The sequence below is a fragment of the Ursus arctos genome, unplaced genomic scaffold (genome assembly GCF_023065955.2).
Source record: "Ursus arctos isolate Adak ecotype North America unplaced genomic scaffold, UrsArc2.0 scaffold_1, whole genome shotgun sequence".
NCBI classification, from domain to species: Eukaryota; Metazoa; Chordata; class Mammalia; order Carnivora; family Ursidae; genus Ursus; species Ursus arctos.
In genome coordinates this window covers 77,500,481-77,519,117 of record NW_026622763.1, presented here as the reverse complement: position 1 = coordinate 77,519,117, position 18,637 = coordinate 77,500,481, and the positions used below count along the sequence as shown (strand labels likewise).

General features: G+C 35.8%; 1 protein-coding gene across 1 annotated transcript in view; it reads right to left on the bottom strand.

The window, feature by feature from the left end:
* BMPR2 (bone morphogenetic protein receptor type 2) overlaps positions 1-18,637 on the bottom strand; it is a 185,884-nt gene that overhangs the window by 36,382 nt on the left and 130,865 nt on the right. The window contains exons 4-5 of the mRNA XM_026492157.4: positions 3,123-3,233; positions 2,306-2,397 (exon numbers count right to left, since the gene is read on the bottom strand). Coding sequence (XP_026347942.2) covers positions 2,306-2,397; positions 3,123-3,233 — 203 coding nt within the window. The remainder of the gene's footprint in view (positions 1-2,305; positions 2,398-3,122; positions 3,234-18,637) is intronic.

Below are 18,637 nucleotides of genomic sequence, written 5' to 3'. Positions count from 1 at the left end.
AAAATTTCATTTTATTTTAATTTTTTAAAAAAGATTTTATTTATTTGAGAGAGAGAGAGAGAGACATAGAGAATGGGAGCACCAGTGGGGCAGAGGGAGCGGGACCAGTAGACTCCATGCTGAGCAGGGAGCCCAACGTGGGGCTCAATCTCAGGACTCTGGGATCACGACGTGAGCTGAAGGCAGACGTTTAACCGACTGAGCCACCCAGGCGCCCCTGAACAAAATTTTAAAAAGAAATCTAAAAGTGCAAGAGAATGAACAAAAGGAAGTAGATTCTGGGAGTCAACGCTTAGAAAGGAATGCCACAGCATGAACTACCCATTTTTATAGCACTTTAGCCAGAGAGCAGGCTGAAATGAACACTCCGCAGTGGAGCTAGAACTGTAATAGAAAATCCATAATCTTTCTGGCCCTAGAAACCAGAGGACAGAATTAAGGGCAACCACAAATTCTGTAAAGTGAGGGGAGAATTCCACAAAAGAGAGTGAGAGAGGGGGAAACCCAATGAAGACATGAAACCAATTCTAGCTAAAGACAAAACAACTGCACTGAGATTTGAGCTTCTGCCTAAGAGATGAGTTTGCAGCATATCCAACCAAGTTAACAGCCTATTACAACAAACAATGTAAATAAACACACTTTAGAATAGCCTAACAGAACACAGGATATCTACAATATAACATTCTTAATAGCCAGGACACAATAAAAAAAAATAAATTCAGCAAAATGCAACGCATTCTCTTCATTTTTGGCTTCTGGAGATTTCTTTCACTTTACTGAAACATGTCAAGGACTTACCATCATTTATTTAAGGACTTTTATTACAGTTCACTCACTATTTCTAGGTTAAATTTAACAGATACATACAATGCCCTTTAGAAAGGTTGTATCAATATACAGTTAAATCAGCAATGTTTGGGAGTGTTTTACTCGGTCGAGGATAATATCCTATGGTTTTAATTAGTATTTTTTTTCAATTTAGTAAATTGGACATCTTATTATACATTTAAAAGCTACATTTAATTCTTTTGTGAATTGGCACTTCATGATTTTTTCCATTTTTTTATGGATTGTTTCTTCTATTGATTTATACCAGCTCTGAACAATTCTTTTTCATGTGCTGAAATGCTTTTTTGGAATCTTTTAACTTTGTGTATTATATTTTTCTCCTAAACAGAAGGTTCCTAAAATGTTTTATATAATCAAATCTACCATATTTATTATTTAACAGTCTCTAGTTTGGGGATCATAGTTTATTTATTCTAGTAAAGATCATAAAAATATTCATCATGCTAAGACTTTAACATAGGTTCTGAGATATTACCAAATGAAAATTAAATTCAACATAATATATAACAGTTGTATGTACCTATAAAAATACATAATATATGCACAGACAAGGAATATTCATTAGGCATATAGTATGGATTGCTTGAAAGCACATTCTTCTCAGAATTTCACATCTTTATTCCCATATTGTTGCAGTCTGTACTCAAAGATCATCTCCTTTCTTTTTTTTTTTTTTTTTTTTTTTTAAGATTTTATTTATTTATTCGACAGAGATAGAGACAGCCAGCGAGAGAGGGAACACAAGCAGGGGGAGTGGGAGAGGAAGAAGCAGGCTCATGCGGAAGAGCCTGATGTGGGGCTCGATCCCATAATGCCGGGATCACGCCCTGAGCCAAAGGCAGGCACTTAACCGCTGTGCCACCCAGGCGCCCCGATCATCTCCTTTCTAAATATACTCTTTACTAACTCCCTTTCCGATTTTTCTTATCTTCTTATCTGCTTTACTTTTCTCTATAGCACTTACTACTACCAGAAATAATATACATTTATTTTTTAAACTGTTTGTAGACTCTTTTCCCACTAGAATATAAACCTCAAGGGGAGCCTGGGTGGCTCAGTCAGTTAAGCAGCTGGTTGACTCTTGATTTCTGCTCAGGTCATGATCTCAGGGTCCTGAGATGGAGCCCCACAGTGCATGGGGCTCTGTGCTCAGTGAGAGTCTGCTGGAGATTCTTTCTCTCCTCTCCCTCTGTCCCTCCCCCTGCTCTCTCTTTCTCAAATAAATAAATAAATCTTAAAAAAAAAAGAAGAAGAAGAAGACAAGCCTCAAGGGGACTATCTGTACTGTTCACCTATATTCTCAGTGCTTAGAATAGGCCTTGGCACCAAACTGCTAGTTAATAAATGTTCGTGGAATAAATGGATGAATGACGTAGTGAGTGAATAAAGTTACTGTCTCAGATACACTATGACAGCAGAAAGAACAGCCTATAATATGTAAGAGCAATCTTACCTCCAACAGTTTCAGATTATCTAGGTCAAGAGAGGGTTCTGATGCTGCTGCCTCCATCATGTTCATACTGTGAAGACCTTGTTTACGGTCTCCTGTAAGAATAGAAAAAGAAGTTACTAATGTACGGTTCAATAAAATGAAGATCTTTACTACAATTTTTATTATATTTTAGTTAAAAAGAAGAGCTACAAATGGGTAGGGAGCTAGATTTATGCCCAACGTCACCAAGAGTTAAACTATTTACTAAACTAAGAATCACCTATAAATGAAGATGAATGATGAATAATAATATTAAAGCTGAATTTTGGGAGATAGGTCCAACAACAAACCTTGTTTAAAATATTGCAGAAACATTAAAGGTTTTATTAAAGTTATTCAAATGAATGAATGGGTACTGACTTCCTAAAAAACTCATCAAACCTAAAGTTCAGTAGAACTGACTAGACAGTTGGTGATACCAAAGAATTATTTATTTTTTTAGACGTGAAAATGGTATTGTGGTTATATACATTTTAAGTCCTTATATTTCAGAGATAATATTAAAAGTTTTTTACAGATAAATGATGTATGTGACTTCAAAATAACCCACTACCACAGAAGGATGTGGTGAGCAGGACTATGGATGATATACAGATGTGATAATCATTGAAGATGGGTGAGAGGTATTTTGGATATTTTTGAAACTTTTCATAAAAACTAGGAAAAAAAGGTTGTTAAGAGAGAAGAATGGGAGCACAGAGATTTTGAAAAAGGAGAAAATTGATTCTGATTAAATGGTATATTTAATAAACAACAGAACAAACGGTGATATTTTTACCTGTCAGCATCCTGTATCCGAAGCATAAGGCAACTATCAAAACAGCTAATACAGAGACTGATGCCAAAGCAATGATTATTGTCTCATCTCGGTTAAATGAATGAGGTGGACCTAAAATAAAACAAATTTAAAAACATAGTCATATTTTTTTCACTATTTTATTAAATACTGACAGAAAGGCTGTATCAATATATAGTCAAATCAGCAATGTTTTTGCATCAAAGGAAATTAAAGAAAAATTAATAATAAATCTGTGATATTACAAATTATATATTTTTAATCATACAAATGATCTTATATAGATTTACAACACTGAAACACCTGGTGGTTGTGCTTATTATTGAAATATCAACTATATTATGGAACAGCATAGGCAGAATAATAGAATATTTAAGAGAACAGTCTTCGGAATCACATTTGGTTTTAAATCTTGATTCAACACCACTCTCTCAGTGGCATTTAGCAAACTGACTTTCCTAATCATTAAGTTTTCTCATTTGTGTATTTCTCAGCACTCAGCAATATATGTAATAATCTTTTAATCTACAGTACGTTTACTGGATTTTAATAGAAACTTCAACATAATGATAATCGTACCTACTTCTAACATACAAAATAAATTATAGGAAGAAAGCTACATATAAAAATTCATTTTACCATGTGATATCAAGCCACACATACTAGGATGGCTATAATTTAAAAAAAAAAACAACCCAGACTGGCAAGAATATAGAAAAATTAAAACTCTTTTATGTTGCTGGTGGGAATGTAAATGGTGTAGCTGCAGTGCAAAACATTCTTGAAGTTCCTCAAAAAGTTAAACATAGAATTACCATAAGACCTAGCAATTCCACTCCTAGGCATATACCCCAAAGAATTGAAAACAAGTGTTTAAACAAACACTTCTACAGGAATTTTCATGGCACCACTACTTACAACAACCCAATGTGGAAACAACACAATGTTCATAAACTGATGAATGAATAAACAAAACGTACTATGGACTGAACTGTGATCCCTTAAAATTCATATGTTGAAGCATTAACCCACATTGTGATGATTTTTGGAGATGGGTGCTTTGGGATGAGGTTTAGATGAGGCCAAGGGAGTGGGGACTTCATGATAGGATTAGTGCCCTCACAGGAATAGCTGTCAGAGGGCTTGCTTTCTGTCTGTCTCTGCCATGTGAGGAAACAGTGAGAAGGCAGCCATCTGCAAGCCAGGAAGAGAGTTCTCAACACAACGCAGCCATGCTGGCACCCTAATCTTGGACTTACAGCCTCTAGGATTGTGAGAAAATAAATTTCTGTTGTTTAAACCACACGGTCGCTTCTATTTTGTTGTGGCTGTGAAGGGTAGCAGAATATAGAACCCCAAAATAAGCCTCTTTGGCATGATTATCTTGAGCTGGATATTTTTAAGGAACACCAGACAAAGAAGAAGCTCTGAAAAACAAGTAGAAGTTACCCTTTTATAACAGACATTTACATTTATAAGAAAAATCTCCATTTGTAAGGTGTCTCCCTCTATGTACTAGGAAAAGGAAAATAACTAAAACTCTAGAAAACTTTATCAATAGAGAAGACATGGACTTAAATCTGCACAGCAAACATACACTTGTTTACTGTGCTTCTCCTAGTAACCTACCATAACTGGTCTTACCTTAACCCCCTCTCCGCCTAACTGGAGATAGTATTTAGGGTGGTGACTTGGGCCATTTCAGAGAATTACTCAGTTTTCCTGGATGTCTCCCATGTATGCAGGAAGTGTATATGTTATTAAACCTGTTATACTGTCTTTTTATTATGGGGGTATATTCTCTCAGCCAAGAACCTAGAAGGGTAGAAGAAAAATTATTTTTCCTCCCCTATTGCTGCTGGAGCAGACTGGTAGAGTGTAGTATATTTGTTACAACTAATGAACCATTATTGATACATTAACTAAAGTCCATAGTTTACATTAGCTTTCACTCTTTGTGTTGTATAGTTCTATGGGTTTTAACAGATGCATAGTGCCATGTATTCACCATTACAGTATCATACAGAATAGTTTTGCTAACCTAAAAGCGTCCCGTGCTCCACCTATTCATTCCCCAACTCCACCTCCCACTGTCTGGCAACCGATATTTTTACTGTGTCTATAGTTTTGGCCTTTCCCAGAATTTCATATAGCTGAAATAGTTTGCATGCAGATTTTTTTTTAAAGATTTTATTTATTTATTTGACAGAGAGAGAGAGACAGCCAGCGAGAGAGGGAACACAAGCAGGGGGAGTGGGAGAGGAAGCAGCAGGCTCCCCGTGGAGCAGGGAGCCCGATCCAAGACCCTGGGATCACGCCCTGAGCCGAAGGCAAACGCTTAATGACTGAGCCACCCAGGCGCCCCTGCATGCAGATTTTTGTGTAGATATAAGTTTTCAACTCATTTGGGTTTAGGTAGGACTGCTGGGCTGTATGGTAAGCCTATGCTCAGCTTTGTAAGAAACTATCAAACTGTCTTCCAAATTGGCTATGCCATTTTGCATTCCTACCAGCAATGAATGAGAGCTCCTGTTGCTCCACATCCTTGTTAGCATTAGGTGTTGACAGTGTTTTGGATTTTAGCCATTCTAATGGGTTTTTTTAAAAACAGATACCTCGTTGTTTTAATTTGCAATACTCTAGTGACATGATATTGAGCACGCTTTCATATGCTTATCCACCATCTGTCTATCTTCTTTGGTGAGGTGTCTGTTCAATTCCTTTACCCACTTGAGCTGTTTGTTTCCCTACTGTTAACAGTTCTTTGCGTATTTTGGATACAAATCTTTGCTATATGTTTTGCTAATATTCTATCCTAGTAATGTCTTTTCATTGTCTTGGGATGAGGGTAGTGCTGGCCTCACAGAATGAGTTAGGAAGCGTTCCCTCTGCTTCGATTTTCTGAAAGCAATTTAGAGAACTGGCATCATTTCTTTTTTTTAATGTTTGCTAGAATTCAACAGTAAACCACCTGAGCCTGGTGCTTTCTGTTTTAGAAGGTTATTAATTATTGATTAAATTTCTCCAACAGATAATGCCTCTTCAGATTATATATTTCTCCCTGTGTGAGTTTTGGTAGATGTGTGTACTTCAAAGAATTGGTTACAAAACTTGTGAGCATAACGTTATTCATAATATCCTTTTATTACCCTTTTAATGCTCATGTAATCTGTACTGATAACTTTTCTTTCATTTCTGATTATTAGTAACATTTCTTTTTTTCTTGATAGCTTGGTTAGATACTTAGCAATTTTACCAATCTTCTAAAAAAAGGAAGCTTTTGGTTTTATTTATTTTTCTCTATTAATTTCCTATTTTCAATTTAATTGCTTTTTTTAAAAGATTTTTTAAAGATTTTTTTTATTTGTCAGAGAGAGAGCAAGAGAGCACAAGCAGGGAGAGTGGCAGGCAGAGGGAGAAGCAGGCTCCCTTTGAGCAAGGAGCCGGACGTGGAACTCAATCCTGGGACCTTGGGATTGTGACCTGAGCCGAAGGCAGATGCTTAACCGACTGAACTCCCAGGCATACCTCAACTTAGTTGCTTCTGATCTAACTTTTATTCTGCTTATTTTGGATTTAATTTGCTCCTCTTTTTCTAGTTTCCTAAGGTAGAAGCTTAGGAAATCACTAGGTTTTATTATTTATTTATTTATTAAGATTTTTATCTATTTATTCGACAGAGAGAGATAGCCAGCGAGAGAGCGAACACAAGCAGGGGGAGTGGGAGAGGAAGAAGCAGGCTCCCAGCGGAGGAGCCTGATGCGAGGCTGGATCCCTGAACGCCGGGATCACGCCCTGAGCCGAAGGCAGACGTTTAATGACTGAGCCACCCAGGTGCCCCTAGGTTTTATTATTAAAAAAAAAAAAAAATACACACACACACACACACACACACACACACACAATTTCATCCAGTTAACAAAAAAAAAATTGCCCCCAATTTTACCACCAATGTGAACAGACAAAATACACTTAGATTTTTCATATAGTGAGGCTGCTCTTTAACTGGATCAAAAAAATTCACAAGTCCTATGACACAAAGTTTTGGGGTACCTGGGTGGCTCTGTCAGTTAAGCATTTGCCTATAGCTCAGGTCAGGATCCCAGGGTTCTGGGATGGGATCAAGTCCCGCATCAGGATTCCTACTCAGCAGAGAGCCTGCTTCTCCCTCGCCCTCTGCTCTTAGCCACCCCCCCCGCCCCGACTTGTGCACTTTCTCTCACTCTCTCAAATAAATAAAATCTTTTTAAAAAAGACACAAAAAGTTTTGCTATTTTCAAATCAGAAAGGCTGCATTTTAAATGGGTTTTAATTTTCTTGTGTAATTCAAATATATATGTTAATAAAAAAGAATCTCTATGTCTACTGTATAAGAAAATAAAGATGAAATATTGAAAATTGTAATAGTAATGTGACATTATGGAAAAACCATCTCTACAAATGAACAGCCAATGTTGTAATTCCCCAAAGAATTAAACTACACTACTTATTTGAAAAGTGTACTTTAAATTCAATCAGGAATAAGAAGTTATAAGAAATCTAATTTTATTTTAAAAGTCTATTTTTAATTTCTGAACTATGTGGACACTTTTAAATTTTAACAATTTAAAACTTTAATGTTCTTTAGTTTACATTACAAATTGAAATTAAAAATGTTACAAAGCATACATTTTCTATCCTAAAATACCACTGTATATATTTAAAAAGTACAGAATGTTTGACACAAATATGTAAATTTTTAAGGATATTACATTAAGATTTAGCCTTCTAGGTTAGAGATTCTTATGAAAATACTGTATAAAGCTAAAGTAATGTGTATTTTAATTCTATCAAACTTCTATTACAAAATAGGAATGATAATTTTCCTACTCTCTTTTTCTTGTTACTAGATAGTGATTTTAGCATTACCAACACATCTAGAAAAAGGATACAATTATGTGATAATAAATATAAATAGTAAGGTTTCCAGAAATGTTCCCACTTAAAAAGTTGTTTTTGTCACTGATTTAAGCAACAGATATTTTTTTCATAGTCTATGAAGAAGAGCAGTATCTTGAACACACTACAAATGTTAACTATATGGTACTTAAAGAAGAAATACTGTACTAAAAATTATGCTGCTTAAACTATCACTCAAACTATACTTACTGAAACAACTCCTTTAGATTATCTAGTCATAGATTTTTCAAATCAATTTATGTGAATATTAAAAAGAGAGTAAAAATAAATTGGCCTAGGTATCCCTATAGCTTTTTCACAGAGTCTGATTTTTCTGAATCTCTTTTTGAATCTAACATCTATGTTCTGTTGTCCATACATTTCTCTTTTAAATTTACATATAATTGACATATAACATTATATTAGTTTCAGGTAGGCAATATAATGACTCTATACACGTTCTTTCTTTTGTGCCATTAAAAACATAATTGAGGGGTGCTTGGGTGGCTCAGTCAGTTAATTGTCTGCCTTTGGCAAAGGTCATGATCGCAGGGTCCTGGGATAGAGCCCTGTGTCAGGCTCCCTGCTCAGCTGGGAGTCTGTTCCTCACTCTCCCGCTGCCTCCCATACTCGTGCTCTCTCTCACTTGCACACTCTCTCTCAAATACATAAATTCTTAAAAAAAAAATCATTGAGAAGAATAATACAGCATTTTTTTTTAAGATTTTATTTATTTATTTGAGAGAGAGACAGCGAGCATGAGTGGGGGTGGGGGAAGGGCAGAGGGACAAGGAGAGGGAGAAGCAGACTCCCTGCTGAGCAGGGAGCTCGATGTGGGGCTTGATCCCAGGACCCCAGGATCATGACATGAGCCAAAGGCAGCCACTTAACCAAGTGAGCCACACAGGCGCCCCATCATTTCTTAAAAGAGTGCTTTCCACCACCATCTCTGGAATTTTCTTCCCAATCACTGACACCCATTCTGAAAATTTTAATGCAGGTTCTTTCTTTTCTTTCTCTCTCTTTTTCTTTCTTTTCTTCCCTTTTTTCATTTCTTTTCTCTCTCTCTCTTTCTTTCCCCTCCTCTCCCTTCCTTCCTCCTTTCATTTCTTCCTGCCTGCCTGCCTTCCTTTTGAGTGAGCTCTATGCTCAACATGGGGTTTGAACTCACAACAAGATTAAGAGTCCCATGCTCTACTGACAGAGCCAGCCAGGTACCCCAATGCACATGCTTTCTTGATCATACCAGAAATTGCCAATGGGAGACTGCATGTTTTATTTTTACTCTTTTTATTATAAAAGCTTCCTTCTATACACAAAAGTAGAAAGTACATAATCTTCAAATACCCAACAGTATACCTCAGCAACATCAGTATTGTAGAGTTTTCAAATGATAGAACTATGATTTCCTCAAATGGTCTGCTGACAGAAACACTGAGGGGCTGATGTGAAGTGTATAGTCTACCAGTATAACAATCAAGTTCACATGTGTGCAGATGACAAACACCATATTTAATCAATTTTAATATGTCATTTAAATTTAATATGTCATCTAAAAATCGCTTAAGGTGGGATACATCAGACAAATGATTATTTGATAATGTTTTTCTTAGTGGTAGGAAAGCAATGGTAAGTCTTTCAATTGATGGCTATTTAAATAGGATGAAATGATATATCACATCAGATATGTTAAAATGTGAAAAAAAAGTTACTTCCAATTCTGTTTAGGGTAAAAAAGATGCAAGCAAATTTTACTTCCACCCTAATAACAAGTCAAGACATCTAATAAGACACCTAATAAACCAACAAAATCATAGCCTTTTCTTTAAAGTTCATTAAGAGCTAAGGACACAAAGAAACCAACGTATTTAAACACTAGTATGTGACAACCCCTTTCTAAGAGAGAAGAGACCTAAAACTGCCTTTATCCTTGGTGATGCAATGAGTGGAAGAGGACACCACCCACAGATATGAGTAGGAAGAAACAGTTGAACATTTAACAAATTCTTAAAGCATAAGAGTACCAGATAGCATGACAGCTAAGAATACCCAGGGGCTGTGAACACAAAAAGAGCTTGCAGTTACCTACCAACTCTTTTCTACAGGCCTTTACCAAGTACTCACACGTATGAATAGAGGCAGGCCAAAAGAACTGAGAGAACCCTCTTATGTGTAGGTACAAAAGGCCTGCTAAAGTCTGAGAATAGGGCAAGAGAGCTGAAGCAAAACTTCTGGGCATGCAGGCTTTCACTGATTACAAGACAGTGTCCACCTGTGGCTAGGCAAGGGTTATTAAAGTTGAGAGAGCTCTTTCCTGAAATGCCGAAGTATAGGGCCTACCAAAGGCTGAAGGCAAAGGAGAACTAAGAGAAATCCTATAAACACTGAGATCCCAAACCCTACTGAGGTAAAGGTTCTTCCTGCCCTCAAAGCATTTGAAACCTATAATGAAATGAATCAAACTGAGGCAACAACAAAGCCCAGATACAGCTCAGCTAACAGACTATGTTCATTTAGCCCCTCATGGTAGTAGCTTGACAAAATAGGGTATATCCTTTTCTGAACATAAATATTTATTTTAGACTCTACTTTTCTTTTGTCTGCAATGTTCGTTATTCAACCAAAAGTCAAAAGATGTGAAGAAGAGAGAAAATATGGTTCAATGTCAAAAAGGAAGTCATCAACAGAAACAACCACTAATGATGAAAGTATCAGAGGCCTAAAAAATAACTATGATAAATGTGTTAAAAACATAGTAGAGGGGTGTTGGGTGGCTCAGTCAATTAAGCGTCTACCTCCAGCTTGGGTCATGATCTCAGGGTCCTGGGATCAAGCCCCACATCACTGGGGTCCCTTCCTCAGCAAGAAGTCTGTTTCATCCTCTCCCTCTGCTCCCCCCCCCCCCCAGCTCACATACTCCCTCTCTCTTTAATAAATAAAAATCTTAAAAAAAAATAGTGGGAAAAGTGGACACATGAATGAACAGATGGAAAATGTCAGATGAGATAGAGAAATTAGAAAAAAGCCAAACAGAAATGTTAGGAATTAAATGTATGGTAGTAGACCTAAAGAATTCTTGTGATGTGATTATCAGCAGAAAAGACACCACCGACAAAAGAATCAATAAATTTGAATACACATCAACAGAAATTATCCGAACTATATCATAAAGGGAAAAAGAGAGGAAAAAATAGAGAATCCAGTATTTATGAGACAATATCAAATGGCCTAATATACATGTAATTGGAATCACAGGAGAGAGAAACAGGAAATAATATAGAAGAAACACTCAAAGAGATAATGCACAAGACTTTTCCAAAACTGGTGAAAGACATCCACCCATAGATTTAAGATCAGTGAACCCCAAGCAGGGATAATTGCAAAAAAAAACTTACTGATGTATATCCCAGTCAAAGTGTTTAAAATAAAAAAGTATTTTTCCAATCTACATAGAATACTTTAAACAAGATTGTAATTATTATATCCAACTTTGTGGTCTGGTTCTTTTCAATTAACAGTGTCCTATATCATTAAGAATCCTTTAAGATCCCAATTTCTGTTGTTTATACTTAACTGACTTTAAAAAAAAGCTTGTGAACATCTTTCTGTCTGTTCACTTAGTGCAAATCTTCTGTTTATTAAATTTTTGACTGCTTATCAATTACTAGGAAGTTGTGTTAAAATCTTCTATTATAATTAAGAATTTATTCTTTTAGTTGTATCCATTTTTGGCTCATATAATTCAAAGCTATATTACTAAGAAGAGATTCAACACAGGGGTCATCTGGGATGTTCTCTTTCTTGACATGGGTTTAATGATATTTTGTGTTGAACTGTTTTACATGATATGTTTTACTCTAAAATACTTATGCGCAGAAAAAGACTAAAAGGAAATGCACTAAAATGTTAAAGATTTTGAGCAATTTTTATAAACGTATTTTCTAAATTTTCTACAATTAATATGCACTATTTTTATTCTAGGCAGAAAAAAACCAACAACCGTCATTTTTAAAAAAGATTTTATTTATTTGAGAGACAGAGAGCACGGGGGGGGGGGGTGCGGCGGAGGGACAAGCAGACTCCCCGCTGAGCAAGGAGCCCAAAATGGAGCTCGATCTCAGGACCCTGAGATCATGACCTGAGCCGAAGTCAGACATTTAACCTACTGAGCCATCCAGGCATCACAGCAATCAACATTTTAGAAGAGCTCACCTCTTGCTCTCTAGGGATTCACAGTGTAGTACCAGTTTTCATGTATGAGTTGTCCTTTTTATTAGTGGGATACAGAATGTTCCTGCTTTGCTATCATTGAAGAATTATCTAAATCACTACGTTGAACACCTGAAACTAATATTGTGTGTGAACTACACTCAAACAAAGAAAAAATTAAAATAAAAAACAAAGAATTATCCTCCAGCATCCTACTTTTGGTGTCTCAGCTTCCCTTAAAGTCTGAGTTTAGAAATTCTAGTATCTGATAACATAAGATTTACTAAAGAAACAAAAATCTTCCTTAAACTCTAGGCCAAACGAACTGTAATAAAATGACAGTTTTCAACTTACTTTCCTTTGTCTACAAAATATAAATATGCCACAGGCATCTTATCAACTTCAGAGCAATTTCATATTGTCACCTACTTTATATTAAATGGCCAGGAGGTTTACCCAAAAGATAAGCTATTATCCTCTGCTCGCTCATTATTCCAAAATATTAAAAGATCAGATTACTAAAACAGGTATATAATAAATCAAATGCACTGGGCTATCTAAATTTCAGAGGAATCATCAACATAGGATAATCAAATGATTTCTTTAGAATGAACTACAGAAGTAAATAAGGGGAGGGAGACAAAACCACTTAAAAGATGTTGTTAAGTACACGTAAACAATTTTGTATAATTGTGGACTGTTGAAAAACCATGAGGCAGATAGGCCTCATGAAGGCCTGATATGAAATCAAAAGGTCTGGGATGCTGTTTATGAGAGAAGCTTGGGGCTGATCATGAAGCCAACAAGAATAACTGCAAACAACAGATTCCAAAAGGAATAAATGCTTTTGCAAATCAAGGAATGTTCCCCATGTGTATGCCTATTCAAATAGCACCCTGTTCAGCATTATCTATGTTAATAGCTTTGTTAATGACATCTCCAGAATACAAAATAATGACTGACATCCCAAATATACAATTATGTCCCTTTTCTTCTGCAAAAGATCCATATTTTATTCAGTATAATTAACAAGCATGGTCCTATCTTTAAAATAAAATAATGGGATCAAATTCTTTATGGATAGCACCCATTAGAAAAAAAAACAACAACAGGTCCAGCAATCTAAACAAAAAACCCATCTTATTCTACAGTGGAATTCAATATATTCTGCAGTTATTATATGCTCTTCTACAAAAGGAAATTCTAAGTCACTAAAAAAGATGAGAAAAGCTACACCCAGTCTTAAAAATGATAGTTGAACCATAAACAGAAGTTGTAGAGGGTGTGATTTAAACATGCTTCATAAGAACATACATTGATGGCTTCCCAGAGGAATTCTACCAAACATTTAAAGAAGAGTTAATACCTATTCTTCTCAAATTGTTCTAAAAAATGGAAGTGGAAGGAAAACTTCCTAACTCATTCTACCAGGCCAGCAATACATTATTTCCAAAACCAGACAAAGACTACACTAAAAAGAGAATTACAGGCCAATATACCTGATCACCGTGGATGCAAAAATTCTGAACAAAATACTAGCAAATCAAACCCAATAGTACATTAAAAGAATCATTCACCATGATCAACTGGGATTTATTCCTAGACTGCAAGGTGGTTCAATATTCACAAATCAATCAATGTGATATACCACTTTAAAAGAAATGATAAGAACCATAAATAGATGCAGAAAAAGCATGTGACAAAGTCCAGCATCCATTCTTTTTTTTTTTTTTAAGATTTTTAAGATTGATTTATTTATTCGAGAGAGAGAATGAGACATAGAGCAGGGGGAGGGGCAGAGGAAGATGGAAAGAAGCAGATTCCATGCCGAGCATGGAGCCCTACATAGGGCTGGATCCCAGGACCCTGAGATCATGACCTGAGCTGAAATCATGAGTAGGCTGCTTATTTGAGCTACCCAAGTGCTCCCAGCATCCATTCTTGATAAAACCCCTCAACAAGGGACACCTGGCTGGCTCAATCAGTTAAGCATTTGACTCTTGATTTTGGCTCAGATCATGATCTCTGGGTCATGGGATGGAGCCTTGTATGGGGTTCCGCACTCAGCGGGGAGTCTACTTGAGTTCTCTACTTCTCCCTCTACCCCTCCCCTGCTTGCACTCTCTCTCTAAAGTAAATAAATCTTAAAGAAAAAAAAACAACAACAACAACACCTCAACAAAGTAGAATAGAGGGAACATATCTCAACATCAGAAAGGCCTTATGAGAGACCCACAACTAATATAATCCTCAATGGGGAAAAACTGAGAGCTTTTCCACTATGGTTGGGAAAAGACAGGGATGTCCACTCTCACCACTGTCATTTAATGTAGTACTAGAAGTCCTAGCCTCAGCAATCAGACAACAAAAATAAATAAAAGGCATACAAACTGGCAAGCAATAAACTTCCACTATTTGCAGACAACATGATACTCTATGTAGAAAACCCAAAAGACCCCACCAAAAAATTGCTAAAACTGATACACAAATTCAGTAAAGTCACAGGATACAAAATCAATGTATGGAAACCTGTGGCATTTCTATACACCAATAATGAAGCAACAGAAAGAGAAATCAAGGAATTGATCCAATTTACAATTGTACCCAAGACCGTAAGATATCTAGGAATAAACCTAACCAAAGAAGTAAAATACCTGTACTCTGAAAACTATAGAACGCTTATGAAAGAAATTGAAGATGACACAAAGAAATGGAAAAACATCCTATGCTAATGGATTGGAAGGGCCATATGCACCCCAATGTTCACAGCAGCATTGTCCACAAAAGCTAAATTGTGGAAGGAGCCGAGATGCCCTTCAACAGATGACTGAATTAAGAAGATGTGGTCCATATATACAATGGAATAGTATTCCGCCATCAAAAAGAACGATTTCACAACATTTGCAGCAACATGGACGGGACTGGAGGAGATAATGCTAAGTGAAATAAGTCAAGCAGAGAAAGACAATTATCATATGGTTTCACTCATTTATGGAACATAAGTAGGAAGATCGGTAGGAGAAGAAAGGGAAGAAGAAGGGGGGGTAAACAGAAGGGGGAATGAACCATGGGAGACTATTGACTCTAGGAAACAAACTGAGGGCTTCAGAGGGGAGGGGGATGGGGGGAATGGGATAGGCTGGCGATGGGTATTAAGGAGGGCACTTATTGCATGGTGCACTGGGTATTATACGCAAGTAATGAATCATGGAACATTGCATCAAAAACTGGGGATGTACTGTATGGTGACTAACATAATAAAAATTATTATTAAAAAAACCCATAAAAGACCCCAAATAGCCAAAGCAAACTTGAAAAAGAACAGCAAAACTGGAGACACAATTCTGGACTTCAAGTTATATTACAAAGCTGTAGTGATCAAGATATATGGTACTGGCACAAAAACAGACACATAGATCAATGGAACAGAATAGAAAACCCAGAAATGTAACCATAATTATATGGTCAACTAATCTTTGACAAAGCAGGAAAGAATATCCAACGGAAGAAAGATAGTCTCTTCAAGAAATGGTGTTAGGAAAACTGGACAGCCACATTCAAAGGAATGAAACTGGACCACTATCTTATACCATATACAAAAATAAATTCAAAATGGATGGAAGACCTAAATGTGAGTCAGGAAACCATAAAAATCCTAGAGGAAAACACAGGCAGCAATCTCTTTGACATGAGCCATAGCAACTTCTTACTAGACAGGTCTCCTGAGGCAAGGGAAACAAAAGCAAAAATTAATTATTGGGACATCATCAAGATAACTTCTACACAGTGAAGGAAACAATCAACAAAACTAAAGGGCAAGCTTTGGAATGAGAAAAGATATGTGCTAATGACACAGCTGATAAAGGGTTAGTATCCATAAGAACATAAGTGCTGGTTTTATTTGGAATAAAAGGCAAGATAGCCTTGAATGATATCTTCTCCTGTGCATGTATATATAGATAATCCATGAGAAAAACTACTAGAATAGAAATGTGAGGTACTACATTCTACATTATGCCTAACTGAAGACATTCTTAAGTAGGGAACTAGTGGAGAGTCAAAAAACCAATGGTGAGGAACTGGAACTAAAAAGCTTTGAATAATCTTTAACAGGGAACATAGAAAAAGAGTCTGCCTTCCACATGACTCGACTGTTCAGCTGTGGAGGAAGAAACATGTGTACCAGGAAAATCTCTTTGATTTACAGATACAGCAGCTAGACTGATTTCTGAAACAGGTGGATTAAGTAATGCATTAATCAATTCATGTACATATAGAGGTTCTTTAACAAATATACTTTTCTTCCTAGTGAATATTTTTTCCCTATTGAATATTTTAGAGATATATAAACAATATACTCAAAACTAAGCTCATTACCTTCACCCATCCTCCAAAAGGGGCAATTTCCCTTGACTTAATTAGCATCACTGAAAAATGATTAGTAAACAGGTAAAATTGCTGGAAAAGAGGCCAATGAGTACCTGCAATTAAATATGTTTTTAAACTTGAAGTATTTTGTATAAAATGCTCTGAAAAATACAATGTACATTTTTCCTGCCTTCTTAAAGTAGATATATTAAACCACATTTCTTTTTGCATGACTAGGTATAATTTTGAATATCAGTTAGTCTATAGTGATAACTCTTAGGACCTATTAGGGACTCTCAGACCATTGAGTTTTTCTACAGAATTGCATCTTATTTCCAATTTTTCTGTCTTATCCTTTGCCTGCTCTTTTTGATGTTGTCAATGTACTTGATTTAATGTTTCTTATAATCTGGACTAACTTGTTACAAAGGAATGTAAAGTGTAAGAAAACAGACTAAAAAGACTCAGATTTTTCTTAAAAATTAGATGACTTTAAATACAAAAATTCTGTAGCATCCATCTGGGCTGCTTATCATGAAGAATCTTACTTCATTGTTACAGTCCTGGTACATGAAATTAGATGTTATCAGAATTCCAATGAAATTATGATTCCCAATCTTCCTTTCCAGCATTTGGTGTGGGAAACTGCACAGGATGTCAAAACAGATCTGCACTTCCAACGTATAGTTACTGGTGCTTTGCAGTAGGCAAGGGAAGCCTGTCTGGTTATCCTTTTTCTGAAGACACCAACCTGTGTGCTAGCCATGCCAAATGTGTAACAAATATGTCAAGGTAGCATGCCACACATGTAGAGAATGTGCTTTAAGAATCAACTATGACAGGAAACATTTCATCTTCAAAAACAACAACAAAAACCCACTTCTCTTCCTTTCTTCCTGTTATTTGTAGTTCTAATGTTAGACATTTTTCTCCCATAGGGTTAAAAGATACCTATCAAAGTATATAACTAAGAGTGGAAAAATAGAGAACAGAAATCAGGTACTGTAGTTTTTCCATTTTCATTTATATGTGAATTTTTAATATAAGTGAGGGGACAGAAAGCATTAACACAAGTCAAACAGTTTCAGGGAACAAGTTTCAGCAGTTTAACTTAACAACAATTACAAATAAACCTGCAAATGTTTCTGGATGGTGCCAGCATTTGGATTTTTAAAGAACAAGGAAATTTCTTATTGACAGCAACTAAGAGGTATTTGTAGCATTTTTATCATATAGTAGATTCCATCCATTCACTATACTTTTCTGAGTTGTCCTCCATACAAATTAAGTACATGTTTTTAATGTTGTTTGTTTTCTGTGCTTTTCCTGTAAGTTTGTTATTAAAATGAATTTAAAACTAGTTTTTAAAAAGTGGTTATACTAGGTAACTTTTAAGGTCTAATTCTAAAATTCTGTATGGGTCTTCTACTGTTTTTTTGAAGGTTCAGCATTGTCTTTGCTCTTAATCTTAAATTTAAAAAAAAGTAACATAGCTTTTACATAAAAATATTTATTCAAAATCTGATATAGAAATTATTAATTTATATAGCAGTGATGATAAAAAGTGTTAAAATAGATTTTTAAAACATGTTAAAAACCTAGTAATGGTTAAATATTTCAAATAAAAAGCTTTCCAGGATATGTTATATGGTCTAAAAATAGGAGATCCTTGGAAAACTGCCAGGAAAAATATTTCAATATGTTTATTCGCATATGTGTGCAATAAAAGAGGCCTTTGACCATAAAACTCCTAACTTCTGTTTTTTCTTTCTTTATAAAATCTTTTTCTTTTAAACATATATGGTACATATATGGTATATGCTGTACCTGAAATTGTCTTGTTCCCCTAGCTCTAATAAACCCTCTCCTTCCTCCCTATTAGCTTTCTCAATTAAATACTCAGCCAAATGTAAACACTGCTATGTATGTCTGTGTGCAATGGCTGGGTTTATGCAAGCAAGTGCTTCCTGAATGCAGAACAG